Genomic DNA, 17591 nt, shown 5'->3' on the forward strand with positions numbered 1-17591 from the left:
ACCAACAAGTGAGATTGCAAGCAGGCACTGCAACCTCCTGCTCCTCAACTTACCCCATCTCTTTCTTCCTTCTTTTTCCCTCTTCTTTTTCCACCTTCTTCTTTTCTTCTCTTCCCTTTCTCCCCCTCTTCTTCCCCCTCCCTCCATCTCTCCCCACCCCCCGGTATCAAGGCGACATCTCCAAGCCAAGTACTTTTAATTTCGCCCGTGGCCCTTGCTGACACGGTGGATATGCACAGCAAGTTAAATTCCCGCCTGATCAATAAAGCAGAAGCAGTGTGTCCGACTGGTCGATATTTTTTTATCTGTCTTCAGCCCAGTCCTGCTGATGACAGCCCCCTGCGCTTCAGCAAAGGCACTCAAGGGCATCGGGCTTTGGCAACACAGCTCTTTTTTTTTTTATTTAAATTTTAAAAAAACCCAGATGCCTAAAGAAAAAAAAAAAGTTCATGGAGTTTGGCCTTTGCTTAATAACGTTTTATGATTTATCTTAATTTTTAATTGAAAAAAATTTGCGAATTAATTGATTTCTGGGACTTGCCAATTAACATTGTAATTGGGTGCATGATAAATTTCAAGGCAGCATCATTCTTCTCCCTCTCCCCCTTGTCACGGAGAAGGGGAACTGCGAGGGCAGCTGCTTCCTATCCATACGACCCCCGCTCTTTCCCGAGGTGCTGCTGCCCTCCTCCCCCCTTGCTACTGTATCTTAAAGAAGGAACAAGAAAGCTAATAAAGTCGTGTTATTAGAGTCTCGCCAGAGGTGACCCCTCAAGGCATAAATCCAGCCCGGGGAGATGCTGGGGACAGGTGCTATTAAGCGCCTGAGCATGCCTTGCAGGTGGGACTGGGCACCTCTCCTGCAGCCCCCTCTCCCTGGCTGTGCGCTCCCAGGGCTCCCAGCGCTTTCCCAAAGGGCTCTGCTGTCCCCCGAGGTGTTCGGTCAGGCAGTTCATTGTGTGTGATGTCTCCTCAGTGCTCCTCCTGGGTGTGAGACCTCCACGATTGCCCTGCAGCCAGTGTTCACCAGCAAAACCAGGCTGTGGGGACAGGCTGGTGTTTGGGAGCTGCTCCAGGGACACAGAATGGGTTTTCATATCCTGTTCTGCACTGATTCCCTGGAGGAGAGAGAGTCCTGCCCCACAGCAGCAGTGGGACATGCCATGCCACCCACAGCAGAGGTGTTCAGCACAGAACCTCAGCCCTCAGTCAGGGGGGTCCAGTTTCATTTTCCACTTTTTCACAGACGTATCTCCAGCTGGGTGGTATCACCTGAAGCTTTCTCCAGCAGTTTGACTCCTGCCCAATTTAAATTAGACTTGCCTGTAGTGTCAGCTTCTTGGTGATCCCCAAGCAGGGTCAGGACCACCTGCCACCACAAGGCAGCTAACAGGGTCACATCCATGTATGTGATGTGCGGAGAAGTGGGTGAGCTGGCTGCTATCAAAATATGAGGAGTGTGGGGTTGGGGCAGTGAGAATGAGGTGTCCTGGGGCACTGAGACAGAGAGTGAAACTACCAAGTAAATTGAAGCGTGCTTTGTGTCTCCAGTGCTTCTCCCACCCACTCCCCATGCTGTATGGATCGCCTTGCCACAGCCACCTCAGGTGTCCCATGCATCCTCTAAACCCCATGAGCTTGGATGAGGCTCCATTGTGCCATCCTGGTGCTCCTGCTGCACCCCAGTCTGGGCAGGGAGTGAAGGATGCCAGACCAGGTGGAGGGTCCCAGTTCCCTGGCAAAGCCACAGCGCTTCCCACCAGCCAGGACATCAGAAAGGCCAGGAGCAGCCCAGCTCCAGGTCTGCCAGTGTTGGTGGCGGGGAAACATGCGGGAATGGAGAGAAATTTATGAGGAGAGGAGTCTGTTTATTATCTAGCCAATGTGGTGCTGCTGATACCATGGATTTATCCTCTTTCATTCCTGCTCTGATTTGTGTCCCTGCCCCTCACTGTGGCAGATTAATCATGGACAGAAAGGGAAGAGAGACCCTCCAGCTTCCTCCTGTGCATTTAGAGGGTGGCAATGACAACAGCCTGGACCCTTCACCCACAGCTTTTCCTAGGAGAGAGCCCAAGCCAGGCAGCTGCCTGCCCTGCTTAGAGATGCCCGGTTCCTCTCCTCCATGGCAGACCCCAGGGCAGGCAGAGGCTGCTGCCCATAATCCAGAGGTGAGAAGCATTTCTCATGGGTCAGAGCTTCCAGGGTAGCACACCAAGTGAAAAAAAGTGTGGGTCATGTTTTCCCTTGCTCATGCAGTGCCCCAAAAGGGCTACGAACACTCCTTAAATTGCCTTCAGACCTGTGGTACCTGCAGTCCATTCCCTGACTCCAGGATACGGATTTGAAGGCTGAGGTTTGGAACTCTGGAGGGCAAAGCCTTCCTCTGAGAGCTGCTGGCTCTCAGGGCAGCAGGAGGCTGGGAAGGGGTGTGTGGAAACCCAAGGGTGAGAAATAAATCTCCGGTCAGTTATTTGCCCTGGGGCGATGCACGTCTTCTGCAGAGCCTCTTCTGAACTGCCACATGAGCTGGGAATAATTAAACAGTCATTACAGCCATGGTAGCAAAGAGCCCCCCAAATCAATCTAATGCATGACCTTTCCCTCCAATTTTCCTTTTTATTTTTCCAGCCACCTCCTTTTCAAATAGTGGGAGAGAAATGAAACTACCCCCCAGCCACAGTCTCCTGTTTGGCCCTGCACACATGGACCATCACATCCTCACCCAGAAATCTGTTATCCACTCTGATGGGGACATGGGGTACCAGAGGTTGATAAAGGAAAATCCAGCAGGGCAGAAAGAGTTGGGGATGTGAATAGGACAGAGCAAATAGGGGATTTCAGCGTGGTCAGGTCATGCCACAGTGTTTTATGATTCTGCTGCATTTCATCTCTTTGGGGGAGGTGGGTGACTGCCCTGTGGGTCAGATTTGTCACAACTGACTCTGTTGGTCACTGAGGTCTCACAAATACTGACGGGGAGAGCATGTGGGAAGCACGTCTGGCACTGCAGGAGCAGAATATTTCTAGCCCTGACTGCAGCCTCTTTGGCAATTTATTTGCATCACTCAGCCCCTTTTCCTGTCATGGGTGCAGGTGCCACTGGGGGAGCCACAGCAGGGTAAAAAACCCCAGTGTGCTTCCTGTGATGGCACAGACCTCACCTGGCCATGCTGAGGGCTGTCACCTGCAGCTAGGTGTAAAATCAGACTCCCATTTCCTTATTTAAGCATCAAGTGACACTTCCACTTATTTAAACTGGCATTCACAAAAATCCAATTCCCTCTCTATCCAGCAACTGCTCCATTGCACCTGGAGTTCTATCCACAGCTCTGCCAGAGGCTTTCTGTGCTGCTGGGGCTCCCATCCCAAGGCTGCATGTTCAAGCCACAAGTACTACTTAAAATAAATTGTTTCCAATTGTTTTTTGGTTTGGTTTTTTTTTGTTGTTGTTGTTGTTGTTGTTTGTTTTGTTGGTTTTTAGGGATTTTTATGAAATACATCCATTGGCTGCAGCCTGTAGAAATATTTTGGTTTAGCAGGATCTCATGTGGGAGCTGCACAGGCTGATGCCTGTCAAACAGGAGGCTGCTGAGAAGGGGTTTTGTGGAAGAGTGGCAGCGCTGGAAGGCTCCAGCTGCATGGCAGCAGCTCTCTTACCTGCTCCTTACTGGTTCAGTGTCCTTCAGGGATAGGCAGGAGCAACTGCAGCTGCCCCAGCTCAGGGAACTTCACCTTCAGCTAATGACCTGATTTTTCCCTGTGGGAAGAAGCAGCAGCAGCAGCTTCCATTCATGGGGGTGATAAGGGACCATTCCTTGTGTGCTGTCTTTTTAATTTCCCATGGCAAGCACACCCCAAAAGGCAGGACCGTAACAAAGTAAATAGGCTTGGAAGTAATTTTGTGTAACAGCAACCATGGCAGGGGTAGAGGAAACCCCAAGACCGTGGATAAGGAGGGCACATACTTGGCTTGCTGAGCTGCCCTTTGGGAAATCGTGACAGAAGCACTGGGCCTGAACAGCCCCTTGGAGCTCACTCAGGGACACGCCAGGGGATTCCCAGCTGCACCTGGGGATGCTCCTAACCAAATGTGTTCACCTAGCATGAAAGGACATCTGCATGTCTCTGGTGTACCCTGAGCTCTGCTTTCACTGTGAAGAGCCTCGCTGAGAGGAAAGGCTCCTCTTAAAGCTGATGGTCCCTAATCTAAAGGAACAATGTGTCCTGGATCACAGAGGCTGCCAAAATCACTGAGTCTTCCCAGGGTGTTCCTTGCTCTTCTTTTGGTACTTTGGGGGGGTTGCCTAAAAGGTAAAGAAGTTGTTTTGCTGTAATGAACTAGATAAACAATTCCCCAAATAGATTAAAACTAACTGTAACTTAGAAAAGCGGGTAGTAATTATATTTTATTAGCTAGCAAAACACCATTTTTTTATTTCGTAAGATAATTCTGTGTAAATCACCTTAATTAGAAGTGTCAGATGAGCCCGTGAATATCGTACTTAGTAACTAATTTCCTATGTACAGGTTATAATTTAAAACACATGGATCACTCGCTGAGTGGAAATATGCTAGCCATGAAATAATGTGGGGAGTGTTGGGGTTATTACTATGTAAATGTGTAATCATTTCAGACCACTGCAGCCTGGCTGGGTGATTAAAGAGAATCCCAAGGTCTCCAAAGATTGTGCTGTCTGCAAGGGCCTAGAGCAAAAAAACTTTAAAAGGCACCGAAAAGTGTTTGAACTTTAAAGGTCTTGATTTCCCTTTTACCATTTTTAATTTGTCTGTGGTGTTTATGGAGGGAAAGGTTTCTCTTTGCTGACAGCCTTTCGATCCTGAGCCAGCTGCCAGCATTCTTAAGAGGTGCAGGGGGCTGCAGCCCTTGGAATTCAGGGGGCTCTTTAGTGGGATCGGGAAAAACACGCTTAAATTGCAAGGTCTGGGTACTTGGATGACCTGGGCTTATGCCTGTTCCTAACCCATCTCTGGATATTAAAAAAAAAACAAATTTCAAACTCTTATTAGTGATAGAGTAGAGCTACATTGCAAGAAAGGCGGTGAGTATTAATAATCCTCCCGATGAAGAATAAAATAAAGTCTGCCAAGTTATCTAAACCACTCCCCTTCCTTATCGGTCCCAACAGCAGAGGCTTGATCTTTTGGCTGACCAGAGAGACTCTCATTCTGAAAACTTCAGTTTCCTGGCCCTAACACCATTTCTAGGAGGAATTAATTATATTCTTCCTCTTTCCCTTGAAAACGAATAATTTTAAACACCTTTAACAAGAAAAGGGAGGAAACTGGTTTGTTTTTTTAACAAGGCGTTTGGATTATAAAAGGAAAAAAAAAAAGTTGTTTCACACTTCATGTGATTGAGAAATTCAGGGTAGAAATTCAGAGGGGATGGAAATCTTTCCCATCGTGCTTGTTCTTGCACAGGCTTGAGGAGGTGCCAGGGCTGTGTCCCAGTGGGCAGCAGGAACTGTTTCACCTCTGTGACACCTCCTGAGGGTAGAGAGAGCAGAGCTGGGGGACAGGACACAGGGGGCATCCTGTACCCTTGGTGAGCATCCCGCAGCACGTTCCCTCAGGGAAGTGGGGCTGTGTGAGAGGCGATGCCCCAGCCCATCCATCCGTGGTCCCCAGGAACCATAGCTGGGAGGGGAGCTGTGGCACTGGGAGTGACCTGATGGCAGTGGATAACTGAGTGTTTCCACCATTTCAGGGCAGGGGGCAAAAGGCAGTGGCGCTGGGAGAGGAGGGGGGCCATAGCCCCAGGAGAAAACACCTTCCTCCATCCCTGCTCATTTCATAACACCCAGCCATCTGCCAAATCAAGGCAGATTAAAGCCAGCCAAATTCAATTTTTCCCTGCTGGCACTGCAGCTCGGCATCTGGGGCTAAAGTGTCCCCGACAAAGCGAACATGACAGGCACATTGCTTTTTTGTCACATCTAGTACCGTGTTGATCTTCTAAAAGTCTCATAAAAATTTATTGATGTCTCCCATATTGCTGTGATTGAGAAGAAAGGAGCGCGGGTGTGCGGAGCCGGGCGCGCGCGCGCGGGCGAGCGTGTGTGCGTGTGTATATTAATGTTTCTGAAGTAGATCTGATTTGATATGTCTTGTTCTATTGTCAGCATCTGTTTAGCGAGGCTTTTTAATACTTTCTGGCTGCCGATCACTCATCCTTAGCCTGGGATGCAGGCTTGCATACAAATTTTGTTATTAAACACAATTCCATTCCCCCCCTTTCCCCAGCCCCCGCCTCCCCCCACTGCCCTCCCCCCTCCACCCACCCACCCACCCATCCATCATCTCCCCGGGGCTATGGGGAGCTGGGAGCCAGCCACCCCACCAGCGTGTGCTTACAAGCACAGGCACTGGGCTTGGCAACATATTTCAAGAGCCTTTTGCCTGCTGCAGGTGCTTTGCATTGACAAATCGAATCATGGGGAAATAATTTATTTCCTAATGCTGTTTGCAGCATGTTAGCAGGAGAATTTACATGAGAGAGATTACTTTAATAACCAAAAAATTACAGTGCAGGCCTCCCCGCCATGTCGGCTTTGATATGTAATTGTTTCAAGTTTAACCTGTCTGGAGGGGGGAAGGTGTTATTAAATCTATAGCATCTCCCGCTGGCGAGGGCAGGCGAGGAGGAGCACCGGGTAGGGACCTCCTTCCCTGCTAAATGGAGAGCAAGCTGAATTAACAAATCACTCCAGCCTCCAGCAGAGCTGCTGCTTCCCCGGTGTGCCTGGAGCTGAGGAAATCTTTTTTTCCCTTGCTCTTATACCGATTTCATCTCCTTCTCTTCCCTATTCTCCTTTTTTTCATTGTGCCTGACCCTTCACAGGGCTCACCACCTCTGCTGCCCTCTCCCTGGCTTTCTTCCCTGTGCCCCTGCAGACTTGCTCTCTGCTTTTTCCCAGTGCTGGGAGAGGAGCTTTGCAGGCCCCAGGCAGGGAGAGAGCCGGTGTTTGACTCATGTGGCTGGTTTGGGGACTTCCACTCATATGACCACTTTGTTACAGCTGGAGAAATAGTTGGCACTGCCCTGCTTCCCATGTCCCTCCAGGCAGGGTGAGGAGGCTCTTGTTGGTCCAGGGAAGAGGAACAATATGCTTTGCTCTTTGACCTCATGATATCTCTCGAAGCACTCCCCTCCTTGCCTGCCAGTTTTGTGACTGACCTCGTTCTCTTCTCTCTTGGCAGCAAGAGCTCCCTCCTGAAGGATGCCATGGCAGCAGGCACCCCCAAGGTAAGTGAGCAGACCTCAGCATATTTTCCCTGTCCCCCAAGGGATGCTCTTTTCACCCCTTCACCTTCCCAGCCTGCTACTTGATGTGTCCCAGGGAGGTGCCACACTTTGGGGGCTGGTGGCACTGGGGAAAGCTGCTGTCCCCACTCAGCCCCTGCATTCCTTGTGCAGCCAAGAACGGAGGAGCTGAAGGAGCTGCTGGGCTCTGGGACTCCAGATTGTGTCTAATGACAGCTAATGAAAGCTGATCACACACAGCCTGAGCTCAGCCTGGGAAATCACGTGTGGGAGCTCCTGGAGCCAGAGCCATATGCCAGCTTTGGAAGGGGAGAGTAGGCTTGCCTCAAGGGACTGAGGCACACCCAAGGAGGAGCCCAAATCACTGAAAGACCCCATCTTGGTCTCAACCCCCTCCCCAGGACCCACTTCCCATCCCCTTGGCTCACAATGCAGAAATACAAAACTCACAGAGCCTCATGGCATCACTGCAAAGGGCATCATTTACTGATTTGCTGTCAGCTGGACTTCATGTGGCACAGGGGTGGGAAAGACAGAGCTTGGGCAGGTGAGCAGGAGGCAGGGAGCACTGCAGGGCACTGCACAGCCTCTGAAAACCATGCTGTCTTCCCCAAGGTGGGCAAAGGCAAGTGCTCCAGGTTTTCCTACACTTCTGATGACACAGTCCAAGTGAGGGAGGCTCCTGGCTTCCAGACAAGTGCAGGGCATCTCTCACTGAAGATGTCTTCATGCTTGCTTTATTAGAATTAACTTCCAGTCTCATTCCCCATTGGTTTTTCTGGAAGCTTATGGTGATTTTTTTGGCATGTGATGTCAGAAGCAAAGACTGACATTTCAGTTCTAGATTTTCTCCTTGGGGCTGGGTGTCTTGCCAAATACATCAACACCTTGTCTGCCCCACCAAGGGAGAGGCCTGGGAGCCCCTGTGCTGACCTGAGCTCCTGGCAGGTAGGGATGACTCCCAAATAACTCCAACAATTTCCCAAATCCTTCAAGGGAAAAAAAATTGCAATGATACTCCATAGTGCTCCAGACCTTTGTCTCCTGCATGACCATACTTTCCTCCTGTGCCCTGGAGTAAAGTATAGTCATGCAGGAGAGTGGAGACCTGACTCTTCCTCCCACAAAAGCATGCAGAGCAGAGAGGAATCCCCAAATCCACCACTGCTGATAATCCACAGAGTGTGAGGCTGCCTTGGGATGTCTTGAAGGAGCTGGAAAGGGCACCAGCAAAATGAAAGCCTCTGGACTGCAATCTTCCCATTCCATCCCCATGAGGACTCATGTAGATAACTCAGCAGTCCCAAACACATCTCCTGTGAGGGAGAAGGACGGCTAGGAAGACAGATTAGCTGTTTGGAGGCAAACACAGTGAGTGACTGACAGAGACCAGATAAAGAAGAAGGTCCATCTCACGGCAGGGCCAGGCTTTTGAAGTTTCCATTGACAAAGAATCCCATTTGCCTTGAGCGAGGGGATTAAACTGGGACTGGAGCGTCGTTCTATGTAAAAGAGATCAATCGTCCCCTGTCACCACATGGATCTTTTCCCTTTGCCCGTCACGTCTGGGACTAAGAACATTAACTTCAAGAAGCCGGGAGAGCAGGGAGGGAGAGGGTGAAATCAGGAAATCTTTCATTCCCTTCTCAGAGAGCTTGAAAGCTTCTCAGCCCAGGAGGATTCATTATTTCTATGTGGCTTTTGCTGGGAGACAAGTCCTGTGTGGCATGGGAAGGCACAGTGCTGTCACCTTCACCTGAGATTGGTATTAAAGGCCCCTTTGTAACCAGGTGGGATTGAGGAGGAGGGTGGTGGGGAGATGAAGGCTGCTCCTTTCCTTTGTGCCCACTGCATGTTTGCAGCATGGGGTATGAATAGCCCATCAGGTTGTGAAGTCCCTCTGATACAGTCCCGGGCAGAGGGATGGGGTACAGAGCCCTGGAGTGGGCTGGCAGTCCATGTCCAGGCACCCAGGCATCACTGGAGGTTTGGCAGGCACCTCCAGGGAAGATCTGTACCACTCTGAACTGGTGGAAGGGGACTGCTGCAATGTTTCCTGGCCAGTCCTTTTCCTGGTGCCAGCAAATAGGCCAGCAGCTCCAGCAGCTCAGCAATGGGAGAAGGGGCTGCACCTCCCCATCCCCCTGAGGAGCTTCCAATGGCAGAACAAACAAGGGCAGGCTGGTTTCACTCAGGGACATGGAAACTGGAATGGCTGCAGGCTGGTAGTTACTTCTGTGGTCATCAGTGGCTCTAACTCCACTTTAGGGCTCATTTAGGACCTTCACCCATAGCATCACTACCATTGCCACTTCTGTGCTGGCCTGAGGCTCTTCCTGGGGGGCAGCTGGAACTGGGGATTTAATCTTCTCATGCTCTGTGGCTTAGCTCTGCTCCCACTCCTTCCCCACAGTTGCCCCAGCAAACCTCTCTCTGGGCAATAAAAGCCCAGATGTGAATGCATGTCCCTCTCTCTCTGCTCCCCTGCCCCTGAAGAGCTGTCACTCACTGTACTGGGTCAATTTTCATGGCAATATGTCAAAGAAAATCCAATCACTCAACATGGGATGTGATGAATGCAGGATTATTGTATCAAATTCTTCTATTATCAGAGCTGACTGAGGCAGTGACAGCCAAGCAAGGGCTGCAAGCTGGGGCTCCAGCCAGCACCGCTGCTTGGTGCCTGGGCTCCCTCTCTGCAAAGGCAGCTCAAAGGGCAGCGCTGAGCGCCACAGAGCGTGATCAGTGTTCAGGATCCTCATCTGCACTTAGCCTAATAGATGGTGATACACCAGTGTGGACAAGGCACTTGGACAAGCAGATTGTCACTCAGAAGGTCCCTTTCTGAAGGTCTGTCCAAGCCAGCCATGCCCCAGACCTCTGTGAGGCCTGAGCACTCTCCAGCAGGGCCAGAGCCTGGGTCTCAGGCAGAGCAGGCAGCAGGAATGTCTCACAGAGGCATATGGAGCACACCATAGACACTGTTTGGACTGGTGGCTGCCCAGGAGTCTGCACACAGCTGTCAGCAGTGAGAGGTTCCCTTGGATATCCTTCCCAGACCTCATGCTCTTCCCTTGCCTTTCTTCCCTTGCTTCGGCTGCCTCTTGCAAGGCAGGAGAGGAGCACACATTGGGTTGAACCCATGTTGGTGAGGTGTAAATCCAGCTGTTCCCATTCTTCCTTGTGCAGGTGGTGCTAACTGGAGAGTCAGCATCCCCAGATCCTCCTTGCTACCTAACAGCACTTCACTACTGCCTGTATTTCAGGGTATTAGCTGCAGACTGTTACCTGTCACCTAACAGGTAAACTTGTATCCCCTGTGGAAGAGCTGGTACTGATCACTGAAGGGGAAGAGACTGGGTTCATGAAGCATCCCAGCTCTTGTGGTGGGTTCAGCATTCGTTTTCCACTGCTAATACACAGCTGCAAATTGCCTTTCCCACTCCCAGTCCTGGCTGTGCTCTTGCTGCACACACTGACATGAGTGACCACGAGCAAAATGCATGCCACGCACCCAGCAGACGCCTGTGGCTGGTTTGTTTAGGTGTGCACCCAGCTCCACAGAGGGTGCCCGCAGGCAGGCAGCCAGCTCTCTGCTCCCAGACCTCCGGCAGAGCTGGGAACCCAGCCACAGGGCCAGAGCTCTTTGCTTCCCCCACCCACCCCCGTGATTTTATAGCTTCACCGAGCAGTTTGAGAGAGAATTACAACATCAAGTGGGAAATTTGACCACTAAAGCCCTCCAAGGAAAAAGAGCTTTGAAGCAAGCGAGATTTGGAGCCTTAAACCTTGACAGAATGTCTGTATTTAGCCCTTCCCAGCTGCCTCACTTGAGATGAAATTTCTAGCACGATCATTTAACTTCTTCATATCATGTCCATGGTGGTAGGAATGGGGGACGGGTGTCAGTGCCCTGGGGTTTTAACTCCTTCTCTTGTGTCACTGACAGAGTGGGAGGTTGGCAAAGTCATTCCCCTATCTGTGCTCCCTCCCTCTGTAACTGTGATTTACAAGGAAAGATTTAAAAGCTAAATCCGAGTATTGTGGCAAAGCTATTGCCAATCTGGGGACATGAGAATGGCCCACAGATATGTGAAGGAGAGGAAATTACGTAGGATGAGTGTTAGTTGGCTTTGCTTCCTGCAGTTTGGGGTGATGAATACCAGAGTCACTCCAAAACCAAGTATCTGCCAGGTTTTATTCCATAAAACAAATTGCCCCATGACCAAACAAAGCCCCTCACACCCCTTGGGCCAAACAGCTGTACCCTCCTGTCAGACCAGGGGAAACCACTGCATTTGCCAGAAGGAGCAGAGAGGGGCAGACCTGGGCCAGATCTCTTTCCCCCTCCATCTCCAGAGTGCTGATGGGCAGTTCTGCTAGAAAGGGGCCCCTTTTCCCTCCACGTAGCTGGTGTCTCTTCCAAGAGGATGCAGAGCTCCATTACAATCCCAGGTGTCACTGTAATATGCACAGAAATTAATTAGTAGCTCACATTTCTGTAAGCTTATTCTGCTTGGGAACCACTGGAATTTTTCAGTGAAGGCCAGAAGCTGCTGCTGCCATTATTTCTATTCGCCATTCACACCCTTCTCACATTTAAGCCTTTCATCCCCAGCTCCATCCCACCTTTATCTCTGCCAGCTAAAAGCCACTAGATAATTTTACCTCTAACTTTTCCCGGGAGCAAATGTGGACCCTCCAAAAGCTTCTAGGAAACTCAGCTCTAATAGTAGCATCTTTGTGTCGGGGATCCTCCAGCAATAACATAAAAAACGGCTAGCAGAGTTAAGGGGGGAAATCACAGCAAGGCCTGGTATCACTTATTGCTTTCGGGTTACAGTTCCCAAGTGATAACAGCTATTAGCAACACTTTGACGTCTTCCCTACCATGGAGGGGAGGGCAGGAGACAGAAAACATGTCAAGCCATCACCTCCATGTTAAGTGATAAGTACCTATTTAGACGGCAGAGTTAAGGCTGAATGCATCAAGCAGGGAACACTTTATGCCAAAAAAAAAAAAAGAAAAAAAAGAAAGAAAAAAAATTTAAAAGGCCATATAGATACATAAAAAGCAGGGTTAGGGTATTTGTTCTGCTGACAGCAGCTGTGATGGATTGTTTAAGAAAAATAGACTCCTTATGTTTTTCCAGGGCTCTCAGAAAGAGGAGCCCAGCACTTTAATACTCTCAAATGACTGGCCTTGAGAGGCAGCAGAATGTCAGAGCCACGGGCTGGGCTGTCCCAGCGCTGACACCTGCCCCGGCTGCCGGCGAGAGGCCGCGCTTCGGGCTGGGGGCGGCCTGTGCCGCCAATTTCCATCCATTTCCCGGCACTGGAGGCTGCTCCCTGACCCCCGGCCCTCCCCTGCTGCCCAGGGCCCACGGCTGGGGGTCAGGAGCCGCTGGTGGGCTGGCACGGGTGTCCTTGGTGACATTGCTCAGCACTGCCCACGGCTCCTGCGGCCCAGCAGGGAGGAGCAGGCCTGGGAATCCATGGCCTGCAGCTGGCATACAGGCTGCAGGATGCGCATTTGATTCATTCCAAACCTGCCCCCGTGCTTATTTATGTAAACTCGGTGTTGCTCCGTGTTTGGGTGAGCTGCTGAAGGGTTCCCAGCTGATCTCTGCAAGATTGCAGGTCCATGGAGCATGTCGGGAGCAACCAAGGGGAGCCTTGCAACGTGAGCAAGGCTGATGTGCCCTCGGGATCTGGGGACATCCAGACACCTCTCTTCTTCATGACACATCCAGACACATCTCTGATCCGTGGCACATCCAGACACATCTCTTCTCCGTGGCACAGCCAGACACATCTCTGATCCGTGGCACAGCCAGACACATCTCTTCTCCATGGCACATCCAGACACATCTCTTCTCCGTGGCACAGCCAGACACATTTCTTCTCCGTGGCACATCCAGACACATTTCTTCTCCATGGCACGGCACAACTGGGCTCCGAGGGGCAGGAAGGAATCACTGAGCAGGGCCATGGCTGCCCAGCATGGCAGGAGGGGCAGGAGGAAGGAGGGAGTACAGGGCTCGGACAAGATTGATGGCCTCGTTGCCATTAAGAAAAAAATTAGCCGGTGGCGGCTATCATATTAAAGGGTGAAGAAGCCGTGAATTATTTTCTTAAAGATCTTATCACTTACAATGATAATTTTACCTTCCAAAAGGCCACTTTTAATGAGGCAAGGCAGGCAAAAAGTCATGATTTAATGCCAGATTTTTTTTTTCAAACACATTTTACTGCTTTTTTGTCCATGTTTAAAAAGCGCCGGTGACCTTTTTTTATTTAGCTTGCCCCAGGTGTAATGCTCAGTCTGATCCTCTCAGGGTTTATAACCTCCACAGAGAGTGCCTCTACCCAATGGAGAGATGATTTAAAGGGGAGGGAGAAATATGAAGCTGCACCACCACTCACACATAGCCCTTGCTCTAGCTTTGATGGTGGGAGTTGTGGAGGGGAGACCAGGGAGGAAGGAGGGTCCTTTCCCCCCAGTATCCTCACTGAGACACACTCTGAAGGGCAGCTGGCATGTACTGGCAGCCAGGCACGGATGAGCTGGCTGGTGGCCTTAACCCAAGGGAAAAGGGACATCTCTCTATCAAGGCTTGTTCCCACCATGCTGAAGAACCTGGTCCCATGGCAGAGAGCATCTCCACATCAGGCCTGTCTGCACACAGTGCCATGTTTTTGGGCTGGGATGCCAAAATTTGGGTCTGCCATGCAGCATGGGCATGCATGAGAGAGGCTGGGAGAGCATCTTTTCCCTCCACATTCCTAGAATGCAGTTGAGAGAGGAATGGGAATTATATCACTACCCTTCCTCTGCTTGCCAGGAGCAGTGTGAGAATAAGCAGAGTGGTGCAGGGAACAGCAAATCCTTGTCTTGGGGTGCTGTGGTCAGGCATCCTCACTGCTCAGACACTGGAAAACAGCCTCAACATGACAATCTGGGGTAAAAGAAGCCAAAACTGGGACTGTTGAGGCTGGCCTCCTGCAGGATTGAAAGTCACCCTGGTGGCGAGCGCCTTTTCTAATCCCTCAGCCTCTGAGCCTGCATTCCTGCCTGCCCCCATGGCTGCCCGAGAGGCAAAGTGTGGCACAGCCCAGGGAAATGAGAAAAACAAATGAAGTCAAGTTCCCTAAGAGTGAAGGGGAAGTGTGACTTGGCATCTCTGACGCTGTGTTTAACATGCCGGCAAGGTATTTAAAATTGAAGTGCTTGCACACAATTTAAAAATAGACAGTTTATTAATCTAAACTGCAAGTGTATGTAGAAGAGGCCTCGAGATTGACATCTTTGGGATTAGTTTAGCCCTGCGTTTTTCCAGAGGTCATTGCCATGGTGCTCAGGAGGTTTGTGGAATAAATGGGGCCAGCATTCTTCCTAGGACCACACTCTAAAAACTAATACATAACGTTTAATTTACTGTCTCCATAGCTAGCCCAACCATTTTTCACATAATAATATTGGATTAGAGCTACCAGAAGCTGAGGGGGGGAGCAGGAGGCGGGCAGGGTTTGTCTGTCTGTCGTCAAGGAATGGGGAGATAGGTATTTTTTCCCCTTTTCTAGAATACATTGGAAGACAAAACAGATTTAACCCTCCCACCTCCAGGATGCTTGGCTTAGTAGGGCATTAAACTGTTACTCTGTTATTCTGAGTCACAACTGAAGGCTTTGAGCCTCATCCCCGTGTTTTTTGGGACATGTGCAATCCTGCTTATTCAAAAATGGTACTCATTCCCTATTTAGAAAACAAAGAAACTAAACAACAACAGGAGCTTTGAGACTGCACTCTGCAGAAATTCTGCAGAGGGCTTTTCCAGAAATAATTGAGCTGTTCACCAAGGCCCATTAGCAGTTGGGTTTAGCCAACACCTGAAGCCAGAGAGCCTCCCTGCTCTGCCCATCTGGAAAGTGAAGGCTGGGCTCTTGAGGCAGCCTGGGATGGATGCCCCCAGCCCCTTGGGTTCCCACTGCCCCTCCCAGTGCCTGGCATCCCTGTTGGGCTGAGCTGAGGAGCGAGCCAGCCCCAAGATGTGGTCTCAGTTGGCAGAAGTGGTTTTGTTCAAGGAAATAACGGAGCACCCCAGCAGGCAGCTCCTCTGTGACCCCTTTCAGGACATCACATCTGGCCACAGCCAGCAGAGCTGGGCTTTATGGCAGAGGTGTGCACTGCACACTGGGACGTGCCTCTTGCCCTCAGGGCAGGGCTGGCAGCTCCCATCCATGGGGTTGAACTCAGTACCCAAACTCTCCTCCTCCACCACCACCCCGAGCCTGCCTTCCCTCCATGCCCGTGCTGGCTGCACTGCTGGGCTGTTCTCCTGTCCAAGCCTGGGGGATTGCTTGCTGCTGACTGAACCAATTTGTATGCTGAGTCATTTTTCCACTTTCTCATATCTTTCCCCAAAAATGCACATTTTTTCATGTTTCATTTCAGCCCAGAGGCAAATATTTCTGGAATACTTGCCTTTCTCCAAGGTATTATGCTTTTTAATAATGTTGTCACCACACTTGACCTGTCCAATTCAGATGATATCTACACTTCCCTTCACAAACACACACATCTCCAAGCAGTCATTTATTGTCAAATCTTGCCAGCTGATTCTCAGAAACAAACATCTGCAGAGCTGCATTTCCAGTGCACATTTATTCGCAATGTAGAGGGCTATATTTAGCCTAGTTCAGGTAATTTATAATTTTAGATAGAATTTTAAATTGCATTTTTCCCTCAAAGTACTCTAATCATCAAGTTCAATTGCAACTCAGTGTACATTTCTTCAGATGCTGTCAAACTCCCATTGTAATTTTCCTGCTAGAGTTCACTGTGTGTAGAATTTAGACTTACCTACTATGGACTTGAAGTTTATCAGTGATCTCTTAGGTCTCAAATATCACAGAGCTTTTTAACCTTCTAAAAGGCCCTTTTTTCTCTGTGCTACTTATTAAAATAAATAGCATAATTACTGAAGGAAGAGGTAGTTGCACTGCAAAGGTGCTGAGAGCTTTAGTGCAGTTTACAAAGCTATTGAGAGATTTAGTGGCACTTAGAAAGGGCAGAAGAGGACGTGCAAGCACTGCTCCACCTCAGCTCTCCTGTGCCTTATCATGAGAATTTCTGGTGTGGTCCTCACATATCATTTCCAGCAGGGCCTGATTCTGCCCCAGCCACCAGACCTGGGGTAAAAATGACTGTCCCATTCATTGTGCTATCCTAGGCCCAGCAGCCTGGTCCCCTCATGGGGCAGAGTTCCTTGCAAAGAGCAGAGCCAGACCCACAGCCCAGTATTCCATCCCACAGCTCAGTTCCACAGCTCAGGAGACCCTGTCCATGGCTTTGAGAATGGCTCAGAGACAGGCAGAGAGCTCGGCAGTGCTCACAACATGAATTTCTCCTTTCTCTTGCAGTCAATTTTGTTGTCGGCCTCAATCAAGCGGGAAGGAGATTCTCCGACAGCATCGCCCCACTCCTCAGATGACATCCATCACTCAGACAGATACCAGGTAAGCAGGTAGATGCTGTTGCTGGTCTCAGCCTTAGGCAGGGAGCCAGCACAACCCAGTGCCCACAGTTCTCTCTGTGTGACAGCCCTGCTCTTGGCTATGCAATCGCTGCCCTGGTTCTCCTGACAACATCATGGGGACATGAACACTTGGCCCCTCACAGGACTGCAGAGGTGGGCTTTTGTCTGCAAATCTGACTAGAACCACTGTGGTATTTAAAAATGTTTTAAAATCTTTGTAGAGGTTTCTGTTGCATTATGTTCACCATTTTGGTCTCATTTCCATGGCTATGTTTGTCATTACCCACCCTGTGCCCATTGAGAAGCGTTCAGAGAAGTGACTTTTTTTACTCATGACTCCCATCAAAGACAGAAATCAGTGGACAATCCACAGCCATGCCAGCCTATTTTGTAAAACACCCTCTTTCCAGAGGAGCAGCAGGTCTTGACTTTGGTGATGCAATGAGTAAATTTGAGGGAGATGGAGCAAGAAATGAAAAGGGGAGAGCACAAGTACAGCTTGGATGGTTGTAAGTCCGTCTGTATTTTTGGGGCAGGCTGGCACACTTGACTCCAGCTCAACACACATCCAACTCTTTGGCTGCATGTCTGTACTCAGCCACCGGCTTCAAGTAGGCTCTGAAAGACAGCAGATAAATTCATGTTGGTCATCAGCACAGACCCAAGCTTGTGTCCTCCTGCTGTGCAGACAGGCTGGGTGGGCTGAGGCTGTACCAGCATGGCAAACACCTATCACCCTCTATGCTGTGGGGGTCTGCAGCCAT

The 17591-nt window shown here is 50.1% G+C and overlaps 1 protein-coding gene across 3 annotated transcripts in view; it reads left to right on the forward strand.

The window, feature by feature from the left end:
* Positions 1-17591, forward strand: part of RNF220 (ring finger protein 220) — a 209605-nt gene that overhangs the window by 133792 nt on the left and 58222 nt on the right. For all 3 annotated transcript variants that reach the window (XM_054286102.1, XM_054286103.1, XM_054286104.1), the window contains 2 exons: positions 7225-7270; positions 16712-16807. In XM_054286102.1, coding sequence (XP_054142077.1) covers positions 7225-7270; positions 16712-16807 — 142 coding nt within the window. The remainder of the gene's footprint in view (positions 1-7224; positions 7271-16711; positions 16808-17591) is intronic.

Source organism: Melozone crissalis, unplaced genomic scaffold (genome assembly GCF_028551555.1).
Source record: "Melozone crissalis strain CALT ecotype California unplaced genomic scaffold, PUWL_Pcris_2 ptg000045l_1, whole genome shotgun sequence".
Lineage (NCBI taxonomy): Eukaryota > Metazoa > Chordata > Aves > Passeriformes > Passerellidae > Melozone > Melozone crissalis.